The 18,531-nt window shown below is 35.6% G+C and overlaps 1 protein-coding gene across 1 annotated transcript in view; it reads right to left on the reverse strand.

Annotated features, from left to right (window-relative positions):
- Positions 1-679: 679 nt before the first annotated feature.
- The window catches only part of CFAP47 (cilia and flagella associated protein 47), a 546,463-nt gene continuing 528,611 nt past the window's right edge, over positions 680-18,531 (reverse strand). The window contains 3 exon segments of the mRNA XM_089904937.1: positions 680-918; positions 14,066-14,142; positions 14,144-14,238. Of these exon segments, the coding sequence (XP_089761063.1) occupies positions 714-918; positions 14,066-14,142; positions 14,144-14,238 (377 nt within the window). The 3' untranslated portion in view covers positions 680-713.

Raw genomic sequence — 18,531 nt, forward strand, 5'->3', positions numbered from 1 at the left:
TTAATGTCTGATTCAGAAGTCTAGTAGACATTTTGGGATCAGTAGTTGTGTCTCAAAACAAGACTACAAGTCCCTTGTGCCTGTGCTACTGAAAACAGACAGTGGCAACAGGCATCTTTTCAGAAATAACTTGAAAGTTATCTTTAGCCAAAATGTTCCTAGTGGCATATATGTGGGAAATTTTATGGAGAAGTGTTGCTTACTGGATAAATTTTCGGAATTGTATTTACCTTAACTTTTAATAAGATGATCATTTTAACATTATTTTACATTAATGGTCCATTTCACATTCTTTTTTTCAATTCAAGATAAATTTTATCTTCTATTTAATTTTCTTCATTTTAGACTTTAACATTTTGACAACATCTTATCCCTTAATCAAAGGTTTCAAAATCTCTATCGCAAATCACCTAAAGTCTTTGAATAGGTTATTACAGAAAATAATATGTGACTATACAAATCACTTTACAGTCATTATTTATCTCTTCCACAATTCCTTAATATGGAAGAGAAATAATTTTCTATTTTCACTGGTGATAACAATATTTTTGGCTATACTTCACATTTAAAATTTCTTTATTGACCAAAAGGAAGTTAAAACAATACAGAACAGTTGAAATATGTTGACTTTTACAAGATAATGTTGCTATTCTTTATCTGTGATCATTGGGTGAAACCTTTTCTCCCAAAGTCATTTAATGACTTTTGTGACATCAAACATTCTTGACTACTGCCTTTGTAGAACTCACCTGTATTGCTAATGTTGCTTTGTATTTCCTGCTGTACATTTTGGGTTTAAAACCCACAACTATTAGAGTTCCTTCAGTGTCAAAAGGAAGAAGTTCTCCAACCTGAGGTTTTACAAAAAACTCAGGATCACTGCCAGGTAGGAAGTATGCCGTGAATGGCTCGGGATTTCTGGAACAAAAATATAATATCAACCTTTAAAATTGTATCATTACCCTGTTCGCTTTATGAGAACTTGATGGGTAGGGTTTGGTTTATATCCTGTTGCATAGGACTACAGTTAAACATTAATGCTGTTATGCAGCTGTGAGTCTGATACTTGTTACTTTATGGAATGCTTACAGCATAATAGTGAGGAGGCATTTTTTAAATTACCGAAAAGTGTCATTCTTTGCAGGGTGACAAAAATGGAATCTTAAAGATATTTTCAATCACATTTTATTTTTATAGTGTACAAAGAATACAATGCTGTCCCTATAATAACTGAATAACAAATGAAAATTCAATTATTTTTAAATAAATTAATATCTAAAATGCCTGACCACAGCAGCTATCATAAAGCCTTTGTTTTTACTATTATTCCAATGTGACATTTGCTCACTCTCCTTCAGTTTTCCACTTGCTAAGTAAGACATAAGTACTTTACAGGTTCATTAAAGATTCTTGGGCCTGAAGATGAGCTGCTATGATCTGAAGTGAACTGAGTGACATTTAAGATTCAAGTGACCATCTTGAAGTCAAGGTAGATTACATTTGAGATGAAGACTGTGAAAGAATTTGAGGAACTTCTTGGTAGAAGAAAGCAGGAGAGAGGCACAGTACATGGGAGGTTGTGAGGAATTTAAAATCTAAACTGACAGGGGAGATACAGGCAGAAGGTAAAGAACAGTTTCCTAGAAAAGATCCAACAGTGAAACATAGAAGAGCAGATGGGAGATTCAGGTTGGGACTCACTGATCCTTTCAGTAAATGTGTATTGAGTATCATAGTAGGTGGTCTGAGAAAGTGGACTATGGATACAGATGGCTTAGACTAGAATCTTAGCTCTACCTGGGAGCATGACTTCAGGCAACTTGCTTAGTCTTTTTGAACCTCAGTTTTCATTCTGTTAAATTAATAATACCCATAAAGATTATTATCTTTCTTGGCACATGGAAAGTACCTGACAAGGACTAATTAATATTAATATAGTCATTATGATTGTTATCATTTTAAAACATTTTATTACCAGTGCTAGGCAATGATGCATGATCCGATAAATTAGATATGTATAAAACAGAATATCCAGAGGGGTGATGTCAGGAAGATGGCAGAATAGGAAGCCCCAGATCAGTTCCATGGAGACACTGATTTAAAAATATGCAGGCCAATTTCCATTGTGAGAAATTCTGAAACCAGTTAAGAGGCTTCCGCCCTCCAGGTGAGTGCAAAATCAGCTGCTCTGAAGCTATTAGGAAAATTTGTGGATGCTGTCACCACAAGCTCTCCCTCCTGAGCACAGTACCACAGGATTAGGAGGGAATTCTCAGGTCTCACTTCTCCCAGGTGAAGAAAAGAGAAGAGTGGACCAGATGTCCAACATCTGGATATTGGAGGTGTGGGGCTGCTGGGGGACTGGCTTCCGTCTTGCCTATCTTGAAGTATTGATGAGACCTGACACACTCCAGAAGCATGGTAGTTTCTGAGAACAAAAAAGAGCTGGGCAGGGTACTGGTTCTACAGAGGTCTCATGGTATGGCAGACAGAAACTGATATAGCTCAGAAGGCTCTCCATAAGTGCAGAAAAAGAAGAGAGGAACATGCATCCAAATTTCTGGCTTTTCAGTGGGCTGCTTAAGGTTCTGATTTCTGTCTTGCTTGTCTTATGGAACTGAGAACATGACAAACTCTAGATGCCTAGAGGCTGCTGAAAAAAAGATCTGGGCAGTGTGCTATTTCAGAGTACTCACACTACAGAAGACAGACACCAGAGGGAGCAAGAGATTACAAACTCCTGAGAAAATAGAAGCTGGCAAGCCCCTCTAATTAGTAATCTTCATACACAAGATCAGAAAGACATATTCACAGAAAAGATCTGAGAGGCCCCCAGAGTCTCTAGTTGCACTGCTTGGTGAAGATCTTTCCCTGTATAAAGCCAGTCTGTAAAGAATGGGAGAGGTAGCTATTTTTTCAAATGTGTAGATACCAACACAAAGTTAAAAAGAAAATGAAGAAACAGAAAAAAATTACCCTGTTAAAGAAACAAAATAAGTCTCCAGAAACACACCATAAAGAAATGGAGGTATAGGAATTACTTGACAAATTATTCAAAATAACTGTCATGAAGATGTTCAACAATATCAGGAAAACAATGCATGAACAAAGTGAGAATTTCAACAAAGAGACAGAAAATATAAAAAAAGACCAAACAAATTTTGGAGCTGAGGAATGTAGCTGAAAATTTCACTGAAATGAAAAATTCACTAGAGGTTCAACAGATTTGATCAAGCAAAAGTAATCAGAGAATTTGAAGAAAAGTCATGTGAAATTATCCAGTCAGAGGAGCAAAAAGAAAAATAAATAAAATAGAGTGAAGAAAATCTAAGGGACTTACACAACAATATCAAGAGGACCAATATACACATTATGAGTCTCAAAAGGAAAAGAGAAAAATAGAGGCAGAAAGCTTATTTAAAGAAATAATGTCCAAAAACTTCCCAAATCTGGGGAAGGAAATGGACATCAGATTCATTAAGTTCAAAAGGCTCTAAATAGGATGAAACCAAATAACTCCACAATGAGACGCATAATCAAAATGTCAACAAAGCCAAAAAGAGAATTTGGAAATAGCAAGAGAAAAATAACTTATCACATACAAGGGAATCCTTGTAAGACTCTCAGCAGATTTCTCAGCAGAAACCTTGTAAGCCTGAAATGAGAGGGATGATATATTTAAAGTGATAAAAAACAAACTGCTAAACAGAAACACTATAACCAGAAAAACCATCCTTCAAAAATGAAGTAGATACTTCCCCTGACAAAGAAAAGCTGAGGGAGCTAATCACCATTAGACCTGCCTTACAAGGCATGCTAAAGGGAGTCCTTCAAGTTGAAATGAAAAGATGCCAAACAGCCACACAAAAGCATTCGAAAGTATAAAGCTCACTGGTAAAGGTAAATATATAGAAAAATACACAAAACTCAATAGCGTAACAGTGGTACATAAATCACTTTTAATTGTGGCATAAAAGTTAAAAAACAAAAGTATAAAAATAACTGTAATTATAAAATATATTAATGGATACACAATATAAAATATGTAATTTGTACATCACTAACAAAGTGTACAGATTTTGTATGCAACTGAAGTCAAGTTATCAGCTTGAAATGGATTGTTAAACTTATGAGGTGTTTTATGTAAGCCCTATGGTAGCCACAAAGAAAACACCTATAGAAGATACCCAAAAGAAAATGAGAAAGGAATCAAAGCATGTTACTAGAAAAAAAATCAATACAACATAAAGGAAGACAGCAAGAGAAGAAAAGATGGACAAAAGAGCTATAAGCCATACAGAAAACAACAAAATGACAATACTAAGTCCTTCCCTATCAATAATTACTTTAAATATAAATCAAACTCCCCACTCAAAAGAGACAGTAGCTGATAGAATAAAAAACAAGATCCAAGTGTATGCTGTCTATAAGAGACTAACTTTGGGTTTAAAAATACACATAAGCTGAAAGTTTTAAAGGGAAGAAAGATGGCAAATGGTAAACAAAAGAGCATGGATGGCCTTACTTATATTAGGCAAAGTAGACTTAATAAAAAACTGTCAGAGAAGACAAAGAAGGACCTTATATCAGATCAACTTGACAGAATGATATAACGATTATACATATTATAGCTATACATATGCCCCACAACAGAGTATCTAAATATATGTACCAAAGGTTAACAGAAATGAAAGGAGAAATAGAAAGCAATAGAATAATAATAGGAGATTTCAAAATCCCATTTCCAATAATGGATAGAAAACCGAGAAAGAAGATCAATAAGAAAAAAGAAGACAGGAACAATGCTATAGACAAATGGTTCTAACAAATATACGCAGAGTATTCCACTCAACAGCAACAGCATTTACATTCCTCTCAGGGGCACATGGAACATTCTCAAGGACAGACTGCATGTTAGGTCACAAATCAAGTCTAAACAAATTTAAGAAGACTGAAATCCTACCAGTTGTCTTTTCCCACCACAGTGGAATGAAACTAGATATCAATAGCAGAAGGAAAATTGGAAATACACAAATATGTGGAAATTAAAAAATCAAATTTTAATTTTAAAAAAAACAATGAAATCTTGAACTTCCAATGAACCAAAGAAAAAGTCAAAAAGATGTTAGAAAATATCTTGAGACAAACGAAAATGAAAACACAACATTGCTTGTGGAGTGCAGCAAAAGTAGTACTAAGAGGGAAGTTTATAGTGATAAATGCCTACATTTAAAAAAAAAAAAAAAAAGGAAGAAAGAACTCAAATAAACAACCTAACTCTATACCTCAAGAAACTAGAAAAAGAAGAAAAACTCAACCCAAAGTTAGCAGAAAGAAGGAAATAATAAAGAGTAGAGCAGAAATAAATCAAAGAGACAATAGAAAAAAATCAACTAAGAGTGAAACTAAGAGTTTGTTTTTTGAAAAGAACAAAATCAACAAAATTACCTAGACTAATTAAGAAAAAAAGAGAAGACAAATATATAAAATCATAAATGAAAAAGGACACATTACAATTGATGCCCCAGAAATAAAAATGATAAGAGACTGCTGTGAACAATTATATATCAAAAAATTGTATAACCTAGAAGAAATGAATAAATTCCCCCCAAAATGTAATCTACCAAGACAGAATCATGAATAAACAGAAAATCTGAACAGATCTATAAATATTAAGCACATTGAATCAATAATCAAAATCCTCCCAACAAAGAAAAGCCCAGGAACAGATGGTGAATTCTACCAAATATTTAAAGAAGAATTAACATTAATCCATCTTAAACTCTTCCAAAATATTGAAAAGGAGGGAATACTTCCAAATACTTCCAAGTATAATTTATCCTGATGCCAAAGCCAGAAAAAGACACCACAAAAAAAGAAAACTACCAGCCAATATCCTTGATGAATATAGATGCAAAAAATCCTCAACAAATGCTATCAAATTGAATTCAATGGCACATTAATAGGATCATACACCATGTCCAAATAGGATTTAACCATAGGATGCAAGGAAGGTTCCACATAAGAAAATCAATTAATATGATAAACCACTTTAACAGAATGAAGGATAAAAAACACATGATCATCTCAAGACATGTAGAAAAAAATCTGACAAAATTCAACACCCTTTTATGACAAAAAAAAAAACCTCAACAATCTAGGAATAGAAGAAAATTAGTTCAACATAATAGAGGCCACATATGCAAAGTCCACAGCTAATATCATCCTCAATGTTGAAAAAAAAAAGCTTTTCCTCTGAGATCATTATCTCTGTTAGCAGATGACATGATTTTATTTGTAGAATGATTCCAGGAAAAACTGTTATAACTAATAAATGAATTCAGTAAAGTTGCAGGATACAAAATCAACATACAAAAATCAGTTGCATTACTATATACTAACAATGAACTATTTGAAAAAAGCAATGAAAAAAAATCCTATTTAAAATAGCATGAAAAAGAATACAGTTGACCCCTGAACAACACAAGTTTGAACTGCATAGGTCCACTTATACATGGATTTTTAAAAATACATATACTACAGTACTACACGATCTGTGATTGGTTCAAATCTGTTGGTGTGGAGTCACATATAGGGAAGGCTGACTGTTGACTGCTGGAAGGTCAGCACCCCTAACTCCCATATTGTTCAAGGGTCAACTGTACTTAGACATAGATTTAACCAAGAATGTTAAGATCTGTACATTGAAAACTAACAGACAAGGATGAAAGAAATTAGAGAAGACATAAATAAATGGAAAGATATCTCCATATTCATGGACAGGAAGAATCAATATTGTTAAAACGTCCATACTATCCAAAGCAATCTACAGATTCAGTGCAATCCCCACCAAAATCCCAATGGCATTTTTTGAAGAAATAATAAAAAAAAATTGTAAAATGCATATGCAATCTTAAAGGATTCTGAATGGCCAAAACAATCTTGAGAAATAAAAACAAAGCTAGAGACCTCATATTTAGTAACTTCAAAATTTATTACAGATCTGCCGTAATCAATATGGAATGATACAGGAATAAAGACAGACATATAGACCAATGGAACAGAACAGAAAGCCTGGGGATAAATGCACACATATACAGTCAACTAATCTTCGACAAAGTTGCTGAAAATACGCAATGGGGAAAGGATAGTCTCTAATAAATGGTGCTAGGAAAGTGGTATAACCATATACAAAAAAATAAAATTGGACCCCTATCATATACCACTAACAAAAATCAACTCAAAATGGATTAAAGATATAAACATAAGACCTAAACCCTGTATAAATCAAAAGTAAAAATTTCAGAAGAAAACAAGGGAAAAGATCCTTCACCTTAGTCTTAGAAATGACTTTTTGGATATAACATCAAAAGCACTGGCAACAAAAGCAAAAATAAAGAAGTAGGACTACATCACACTAAAATTTTTCTGCACAGCAAAGGAAAAAATATCACCCAATGAAAAGGCAACCTCTGGACTGGGAGAAAATATTTGCATACCATATATCTGACAGGGGGGTAATATCTAAAATACATAAGGAACTCATACAGCTCAATAGCAAGAAAACCCACAAATAACCCTATTGGAAAATGGGCACAGGACCTCAATAGATATTTTTCTAAAGAAGACAGACAAATGGCCAACAAGTATATGAAAAGGTGCTCAACATCACTGATCATCAGGGAAATGCAAATTGAAACCACAGTGGGCCATCACCTCACACCTGTTCAAAGAGTCAAAAAATAAGTGCTGGCATGAATGTGGAAAAAAAGAAAACTACTGAACACTGTTGGTGGGATTTAAAATTGGTACAGCCATTGTGGAAAACTGTATGAAGTTTCCTCAAAAAGCTAAAGTGGAATTACCATATGATCCAACAATCCTACTTCTGGATTGTATATCTAAAGGAAATGAAATCAGTATCTCAAAGATATATCTGCATTCCCATGTTATTGTAGCATTAGTCACAAAAGCTAAGATATGGAAATAATCTAAGTGTCTGTCTACAGTTGAATGGATAAAGAAATCTGGTATATACACAGAATGGGATATTATTTAGCCATAAAAAAGAAGGAAGTCTTGGGACATTAGGGACAACATGGATGAGCCTGGAGGGCATTATGCTAAGTGAAATAAGCCAGATGAGAAAAACAAATCAGCTGCTACTTTAACCCTGTCCTGTCTGGGGAGGGAACAGACGCCCTCAGGCCATCTCCATGCAGAAGAGGGGCCAAATTCAAAGCTGAACCCCAGGAGCCGTGCGAACGAGAAAGGGAAATTTCTACCAGCAGCCTCAGGAGCAGCGGATTAAATCTCCATAATCAACTTCATGTACCCTGCATCTGTGGAATACCTGAATAGACAATGAATCATCCCAAAATTGAGGAGGTGGACTTTGGGAGCAACTGTAGGCTTGGTGTTTGCTTTCTGCATCTAATTTGTGTCTAGTCTTATGCTTATCTTAGTTTAGTACTTACAGTTTATTATCATTGGTAGATTTGTTTATTGATTCAGTTGTTCTCTTCCTTTTTTTTTATATATAATATATAGGGTTTTTTTTCTCCTTTTTCTCTTTTTGTGAGTGTATATGCGTAGGCTTCCCTGTGTCATTTTGTTTGCATTGCTTTGCTTTTACCAATTGTCCAATGGTTCTGCCTGTCGTTTATTTTATTTTTTTAGTATAGTTTTTAGCACTTGTTATCATTGGTGGATTTGTTTTTTGGTTTGGTTGATCTCTTCTTTCTTTCTTTTCCTTTTTTTTATTACTTTGTAATTTTTTTATTTTTAATAATTAAAAAAATATTTTAATAACTTTATCTTTTTCTTTATTTCTTTCTGTCTCTTTTTCTCCCCTTTCTTCTGAGCCATGTGGCTGGCAGAGTGTTAGTGCTCCGGCCGGGTGTCAGGCCTGTGCCTCTGAGGTGGGAGACCCGAGTTCAGGACATTGGTCCACCAGAGACACCCTAGCTCCATGTGATATCAAACGGTGAACGCTCTCCCAAAGATCTCCATCTCAACGCTAAGACCCAGTTTCCCTCAACGACCGCAAGCTACAGTGCTGGACACCCTATGCCAAACAACTAGCAAGACAGGAACACAAGCCCATCCATTAACAGAGAGGCTGCCTAAAATCATAATATGGTCACAGACACCCCAAAACACACCACCAGATGCGGTCCTGCCCACCAGAAAGACAAGATCCAGCCTCATCCACCAGAATACAGGCACCAGTCCCCTCCACCAGGAAGCCTACACAACCCACTGAACCACCCTTACCCACTGGGAGCAGACACCAAAAACAACGGGGACTATGAACAAGCAGGTGGTGAAAAGGAGACCCCAAACACAGTAAGTTAATCAAAATGAGAAGACAGAGAAACATACAGCAGATAAAGGAGCAAGGCAAAAACCCACCAGACCTAACAAATGAAGAGGAAATAGGCAGTCTACCTGAAAAAGAATTCAGAGTAATGATAGTAAAGATGATCCAAAATCTTGGAAATAGAATAGAGAAAATACAAGAAACATTTAACAAGGACCTAGAAGAACTAAACAGAAAACAAACAATGATGAACAACACAATAAATGAAATTAAAAACTCTCTACAAGGAATTAATAGCAGAATAACTGAGGCAGAAGAATGGATAAGTGACCTGGAAGATAAAAGAGTGGTAATAACTACTGGAGAGCAGAATAAACAAAAAATAATGAAAATAATTGAGGATAGTCTCAGAGACCTCTGGGATAACACTAAACACACCAACATTCAAACTAAAGGGGTCCCAGAAGAAGAAGAGAAAAAGAAAGAGACTGAGAAAATATTTGAAGAGATTATAGTTGAAAACTTCCCTAATATGGGAAAGGAAATAGTTAAGTCCAGGAAGCACAGAGAGTCCCATACAGGATAAATCCAAGGAGAAACATGCCAAGACACATATTAATCAAACTATCAAAAATTAAACACAAAGAAAAAATATTAAAAGCAGTAAGGCATAAACAACAAAAAACATACAAGGGAATCCTCATAAGGTTAACAGCTGATCTTTCAGCAGTAATTCTGCAAACCAGAAGGGAGTGGCAAACATATTTAAAGTGATGAAAGGGAAAAACCTACAACCAAGGTTACTCTACCCAGCGTGGATCTCATTCAGATTCAATGGAAAAATTAAAACCTTTACAGACAAGCAAAAGCTAAGAGAATTCAGCACCACCAAACCAGCTTTACAACAAATGTTAAGGAACTTCCCTAAGCAGGATACAAAAGAGAAGGAAAAGACCTACAGTAACAAATGCAAAAATATTAAGAAAATGGTAATAGTAACATACATATCGATAACTACCTTAAATGTAAATGGATTAAATGCTCCAACCAAAAGACACAGACTGGCTGAGTGGATACAAAAACAAGACCCGTATATATGCTGTCTACAAGAGAACCACTTTAGACCTAGGGAAACATACAGACTGAAAATGAGGGGATGGAAAAAGACATTCCTTGCAAATGGATATGAAAAGATAGCTGGGGTAGCAATTCTCATATCAGACAAAATTGACTTTAAAATAAACACTATTACAAGAGACAAATAAGGACACTACATAATGATCAAGGGATCAATCCAAGAAGAAGATATAACAATTGTAAATATTTATGCACCCAACATAGGAGTACCTCAATACATAAGGCAAATGATAACAGCCATAAAAGGGGAAATCGACAGTAACACAACCATAGTAGGGGACTTTAACACCCCACTTTCACCAATGGACAGATCATCCAAAATGAAAATAAATAAGGAAACACAAGCTTTAAATGATACATTAAACAAGATGGACTTAATTCATATTTATAGGACATTCCATGCAAAAACAACAGAATACACTTTCTTCTCAAGTGCTCATGGAACATTCTCCAGGATAGATCATATCTTGGGTCACAAATCAATCCTTAGTAAATTTAAGAAAATTGAAATCATATTAAGTATCTTTTTGGACCACAGTGCTATGAGACTAGATATTGTGGAGGCTAAACAATACATTACTAAGTTATCAAGAGATCACTGAAGAAATCAAAGAGGAAAACAAAAAATACCTAGAAGCAAATGACAATGAAAACACAATGACTCAACCCTATGGGATGCAGCAAAAGCACTTCTAAGAGGGAAGTTTATAGCAATACAATCCTACCTCAGGAAACAAGAAACATCTCAAATAAACAATTGAACCTTACACCTAAAGCAATCAGAGAAGGAAGAACAAAAAAAAACCCAAAGTTAGTAGAAGGAAAGAAATCATAAAGATCAGATCAGAAATAAATGAAAAACAAATGAAGGAAACAATAGTAAAGATCAATAGAACTAAAAGCTGGTTCTTTGAGAAGATACACACAATTGATAAACCATTAGCCAGACTCATCAGGAAAAAAAGGGAGAAGACTCAAATCAATAGAATTAGAAACGAAAAGGGAGAAGTAACAACTGACACTGAAGAGATACAAAGGATCATGAGAGATTACGACAAGCAACTATATGCCAATAAAATGGACAACCTGGAAGAAATGGACACATTCTTAGAAAAGCACAACCTTCCAAGACTGAACCAGAAAGAAACAGAAAACATAAACAGACCAATCGCAAGCACTAAAATTGAGACTGTGATTAAAAATTTTCCAACAAACAAAAGCCCAGGAACAGATGGCTTCACAGGTGAATTCTGTCAAACATTTAGAGAAGAGCTAACACCTATCCTTTCCAAACTCTTCCAAAACATAGCAGAGGGAGGAACACGCCCAAACTCATTCTACGAGGCCACCATCACCCTGATACCAAAACCAGACAAAGATGTCACAAAGAAAGAAAACTACAGGCCAGTATCACTGATGAACATAGATGTAAAAATCCTCAACAAAATACTAGCAAACAGAATCCAACAGCACATTAAAAGGATCATACACCATGATCAAGTGAGGTTTATACCAGGAATACAAGGATCCTTCAATATATGCAAATCAATCAACATGATACACCATATTAACAAATTGAAGGATAAAGCCATATGGTTATCTCGATGCAGAAAAAGTTTCCGACAAAATTCAACACCCATTTATGATAAAAACGTTCCAGAAAGTAGGCATAGAGGGAACTTACCTCAATATAATAAAGGCCATATATGACAAACCCACAGCCAACATCATTCTCAATGGTGAAAAACTGAAATCATTTCCTCTAAGATCAGGAAAAAGACAAGGTTGTCCGCTCTTATCACTATTATTCAACATAGTTTTGGAAGTTTTAGCCACAGCAATCAGAGAAGAAAAAGAAATAAAAGGAATCCAAATCAGAAAAGAAGAAGTAAAGCTGTCACTGTTTGTAGATGACATGATACTATACATAGACAATCCTAAAGATGCTACCAGAAAACTACTAGAGCTAATCAATGAATTTGGTACAGTAGCAGAATACAAAATTAATGCACAGAAATCTCTTGCTTTCCTATACACTAATGATGAAAATTCTGAAAGAGAAGTTAAGGAACCACTCCCATTTACCATTGCAGCAAAAAGAATGAAATACCTAGGAACATACCTACCTAAGGAGACAAAAGACCTGTATGCAGAAAATTATAAGACACTGATGAAAGAAATTAAAGACGGTACAAACAGATGGAGAGATATACCATGTTGTTGGATTGGAAGAATCAACATTGTGGAAATGACTATACTACAGATTCAATGCAATCCCTATCAAACGACCAATGGCATTTTTCACAGAACTAGAACAAAAAAATTTCCCAATTTGTATGGAAACACAAAAGACTCCGAATAGCCAAAGAAATCTTGAGAAAGAAAAATGGAGCGGGAGGAATCAGGCTCCCTGTCTTCAGACTATACTACAAAGCTACAGTAATCAAGACAATATTGTAGTGGCACCAAAACAGAGATATAGATCAATGGAACAGGATAGGAAGCCCAGAGATAAACCCACGCACATATGGTCACCTTATTTTTGAAAAAGGAGGCAAGAATATACAATGGAGAAAAGACAGCCTCTTCGATAAGTGGTGCTAGGAAAAGCTGGACAGCTACATGTAAAAGAATGAAATTAGAACACTCCCTAACACCATACACAAAAATAAACTCAAAATGGAGTAAAGTCCTAAATGTAAGGCCAGACACTATCAAACTCTTAGAGGAAAACATAGGCAGAACACTCTATAACATAAATCACAGCAAGATCCTTTTTGACCCACTTCCTAGAGAAATGGAAATAGAAATAAACAAATTCGACCTAATGAAACTTAAAAGCTTTTGCACAGCAAAGGAAACCATAAACAAGACAAAAAGACAACCCTCAGAATGGGAGAAATGATTTGCCAATGAAGCAACTGACAAAGGATTAATCTCCAAGATTTACAAGCAGCTCATGCAGCTCAATATCAAAAACAGAGACAACTGAATCCAAAAATGTGCAGAAGACCTCAAAAGACATTTCTCCAAAGAAGATATACAGATTGCCAGCAAACACATGAAAGGATGTTCAACATCACTAGTCATTAGAGAAACGCAAATCAAAACTATAATGAGGTGTCACCTCACACCAGTCAGAATGGCCATCATCAAAACATCTACAAACAATAAATGCTGGAGAGGGTGTGGAGAAAAGGGAACCCTCTTTCACTGTTGATCGGAATGTAAATTGATACAACCACTATGGAGAACAGTATGGAGGTTCCTTAAAAAACTAAAAATAGAACTACCATACGACCCAGCAATCCCGCTACTGGGCATATACCCTGAGAAAACCATAATTCAAAAAGAGTCATGTACAGGCTTCCCTGGTGGCACAGTGGTTGAGAGTCCGCCTGCCAATGCAGGGGACACGGGTTCGTGCCCCGGTCCGGGAAGATCCCACATGCCGCGGAGCGGCTGGGCCCGTGAGCCATGGCCGCTGAGCCTGCGCATCTGGAGCCTGTGCTCCACAACGGGAGAGGATGCAACAGTGAGAGGCCCGCGTACTGCAAAAAAAAAAAAAAAAAGAAAGAAAGAAAATAGGGGTGAAAGCAGGTTTACCTCAATGGTTTCTTTGGTGCAAATATCAGACTGAAGACCAATGTTACCCTTTCAGCCTTGATATTATAAGATTTTTTTTATGTAATATAAAGCCACGCAAGATTCCAAATTAGCCTTCACAGCTTCAGATTCAAATTGAATTTCATATTCAAATTCACGTTTTACAGGTATATCTAAGAAAATTAAGATTAAAATGCATTTTAATTCGATTAAATATGTATAGGTTGAAAATCAATTATGTCAGCATTAATCATGCACAAGTATTTAGAGGAAGGAAGATGGTATATGTTATTTAGCTTTGTGTTCATAATACCTATTGTATTACCAGATATATAATAGTACTCAGTATGCTTTTGTTAAAAGGTAAATAAATGAATGAACATAAAAAAAAATACATGCACCCATCATCCTTAAATCCCACTATCTTAAATCCTTAAAATTCAGACTTATAAAACAAGAAATAGCCAAGTGGAAACTAAAAATCAATATTTACTATAAAATAAAAATAATGACGTGCTCTCTACAAAAAATATATTAAAAGCCTATAGACTTGTAATTTATAAAGAACGATTTGAATTAAGTTCAAACAATATTAAAACTTCATCCCAGTCTATTAGGGCAGGATTTTCAAACACTGGTATATTTTATTTTTTATTTTTTGGCCACATTGCACGGCTTGTGGGATCTTAATTCCCGGACCAGGGATTGAACCTGTGCCCTCAGCAGTGAAAATGTGGAGTCCTAACTACTGGACCACCAGGGAATTCCCTGGTAAAGTTTAATACAAGAGAGAGTTCTTCATTAGTCTTGGGTTATTATAGACAATATGGTTAACTGTATTTTCTTAACCAATAGGTTACCAGAGGAAAGTTAATTATAGCAGGGTTTTGTTAGGTACATGTGAAAAATATCTTAAATTCAAGACTGGCATGTAGAAGAGAAGCACAATCATTTATTATATTTATGCTCCATGTCCATCTAAGGAGCCCAACTTGCAAATCAAGAAGTTTGTTGCATATAGATCATGGAAGAGAGCTCCAGAGAACCATAACTTGACCTGGTCCACAGCTGAGCTAATTTCTAAAGTCTGTCTCTAGTGTGTAAAGGTAAACGTGATCCTTGGATTCACAGAACTGACAGCCACCTCTAAGCAATCCTAACAGAAACCAGACCACCTTTCAGAAGTAACTGATTATAATTTCTGCCACAGAACTCTGAAAAATAGCTTGGCTGTAACAAGCCTGAGTCACATTTAATGATTACTCAGCAAACCTTATTAATGTAAAATAACTGACTGACCCACACCCTTACAAGATCTTTTTTTTTTTCCACGTGTAAAAATAAATCTCTGACCTCCTGAATTGCTAGTTCTCATCCTGTTGACAAAATCGGCAACTGTTGTTCCTATCAATAACCATTCTTTGTTGTAGCAAAATCAACATGTCTACTTTAATGTGTCTATTTGTTTTGGGGACAGGATATGGAAATGTATAGGAAGCAGCATTCCATACAGAGAAGCAGTATTTAAGAATTTTAGAGTGTTTAGTGGGAGATGAAATTTCCACTGCATTCAAATGACATATTTTTCAAAGTAAATACTGTATGTAGTTGAGATTTGCATCTGTTTCTGCTTAATTATTGAAGCCTTTATGGGAATGGCTGTGTTAGAATCAAGATAGGAAACGAGAAGCTAAATTTAGTTTCAGAAGCATTGAACTCCTTGTGGGGAATCGTCTCTATGGATGTCATAATTCCAATCATAAGAAAACCCACTGGTACAAAAAACAGAGATGATTATCTGCAAGGGACAGGGGGTGAGGCAACTAGGAATTTTTTCAAACTACACATAATTTTTTCAAACTACACATAATTTTTTCAAACTACACATATCCCCCTTACCTGTAACTCGAATATGTTGATATTGGCACCTAAGGGAGAGGGACAGAATTGGGTTGTACAAAATCGTAAACTGACATTCTGTATCGTGTCTTAAAGCTATCATAATAGAGTCTCTGCATTTTACTTGAAAAGTCATATTATCAAGTTAAAAACATGCCTTTTGCTAAGTGGAAGAGAATCTGTATAGTACTTTTATGTGGACATGGTTGATAAGAGCTAAATCAGTGAGGCCAGTGTAAATTAATTATCATCTGATTGTTGTATAAAATTAATCACTCATGACAAACATAGCTCATAACTTTGAGAGAGTAATTGCACATTTCTAAAAAAATATCTAAATAAATGTAGCTGCTCTTAATACAGTTTGTAATTTCAAAGTTACAGGTCAACAGTTCTTGGGACTACTGTAACAAATACAGGAGGAAAATTCGGTCCTTTTTTTAGCAGTCCCTTAAAAAGACACTTGATGATGGCCATTCTGACTGGTGTGAGATGATATCTCATTGTAGTTTTGATTTGCATTTCTCTAATAATTAATGATGTTGAGCATTCTTTCATGTGTTTCTTGGCAATCTGTATGTCTTCTTTGGAGAAATGTCTATTTAGGTCTTCTGCCCATTTTTGGGTTGGGTTGTTTGTTATTGAGCTGCATGAGCTGCTTGTAAATCTTGGAGATTAATCCTTTGTCAGTTGCTTCATTTGCAAATATTTTCTCCCATTCTGAGGGTTGTCTTTTGGTCTTGTTTATGGTTTCGTTTGCTGTGCAAAAGCTTTTAAGTTTCATTAGGTCCCATTTGTTTACTTTGGTTTTTATTTCCATTTCTCTAGGAGGTGGGTCAAAAAGGATCTTGCTGTCAAAAAATCTAGAAACAATAAATGCTGGAGAGGGTGTGGAGAAAAGGGAACCCTCTTGCACTGCTGGTGGGAATGCGAATTGGTATGGCCACCATGGAGAACAATATGGAGGTTCCTTAAAAAACTAAAAATAGAACTACCATATGACGCAGCAATCCCACTACTGGGCATATACCCTGAGAAAACCATAATTCAAAAAGAGTCATGTACCAAAATGTTCATTGCAGCTCTATTTACAATAGCCAGGAGATGGAAGCAACCTAAGTGTCCATCATCGGATGAATGGATAAAGAAGATGTGGCACATATATACAATGGAATATTACTCAGCCATAAAAAGAAACGAAATTGAGTTATTTGTGGTGAGGTGGATGGACCTAGAGTCTGTCATACAGAGTGAGGTAAGTCAGAAAGAGAAAGACAAATATCGTATGCTAACACATATATATGGAATCTAAGAAAAAAAAATGTCACGAAGAACCTAGGGGTAAGACGGGAATAAAGACACAGACCTACTAGAGAATGGACTTGAGGATATGGGGAGGGGGAAGGGTAAGCTGGGACAAAGTGAGAGAGTGGCATGGACATATATACACTACCAAACATAAAATGATAGCTAGTGGGAAGCAGCCGCATAGCACAGGGAGATCAGCTCGGTGCTTTGTGACCACCTAGAGGGGTGGGATAGGGAGGGTGGGAGGGAGGGAGACGCAAGAGGGAAGAGATATGGGAACATATGTATATGTATAATTGATTCACTTTGTTATAAAGCAGAAACTAACACACAATTGTAAAGCAATTATACTCCAATAAAGATGTTAAAAAAAAAAGACTTGAACTCATGAAATTAATAGGATAAATATATATTTAATTTCAATTGTGTTTTAACAGGTACTGAAATATTTACTAACCTTTTTTTTTGTATTTTACAATATATAATGGTTATCACAGGCTTGTCTAAAAGCACTTCCCATTTTCAATGGGCTCCCAAGATTTTCATAAACTGCTCACTAAGACCTGTAGAATTTGCCCCAGTAAAACTTCCTAGCTATGGCTAAATTCACGAATATGAGGCAGATAATTTTGTTTCCACAGCCAACATCTAAACAGACTTTAAAAACGTTTTTCTTATCATTTATATTTTCATTTCTTTATTCATTCAATGAATAATAATTGAAAGCTTTCCTTGAAATGACAAATAAGGTTCTTGTCCTCGTGGAACTTTATGATTGGGAGGGAAAAACTGCCAATAAACTACCAATTATATCACTAGTTTTTAAACGACTACTGTGATAATGGCTACTATGGAGAAGCAGAAGAGACTATGAGAGCAAAGGTCCTGGGAACTTGACTTCTAAGGTCCTGAGGAGGTGACCAGTACACCAAAGTTGAAAGGCGATAAGGGTTTCCTGCATGTAGAGAGAAAGTAAATGCCTCCTAGGCATCAGAGCAGCATGGGGAATTTTTCCATGGTGGAAACCACCTTGGCTCATTTGAGAAAGAACTTAAGCAGGTGGAGCAAAAGGGAGTAGGAAGAACTTGTCAAGAGATGAAATGGGCAAAATAGGCAAGACCATGCAGGGTACAGTGACGATTTGGGACTTCTAAGAATAACAAGAGCCTACTGAATGTTTTAAGTATGGAAGTGATGTGATTGTTGAATGGTAAATTGAGCAAAAGGGGATTAGGAGAGAAGGTAATGAAGTAAATTGA

This window comes from Delphinapterus leucas, chromosome X (genome assembly GCF_059928025.1).
Source record: "Delphinapterus leucas isolate spDelLeu-1000000601 "Yukka" chromosome X, BTC_Dleu_Yukka2, whole genome shotgun sequence".
NCBI classification, from domain to species: Eukaryota; Metazoa; Chordata; class Mammalia; order Artiodactyla; family Monodontidae; genus Delphinapterus; species Delphinapterus leucas.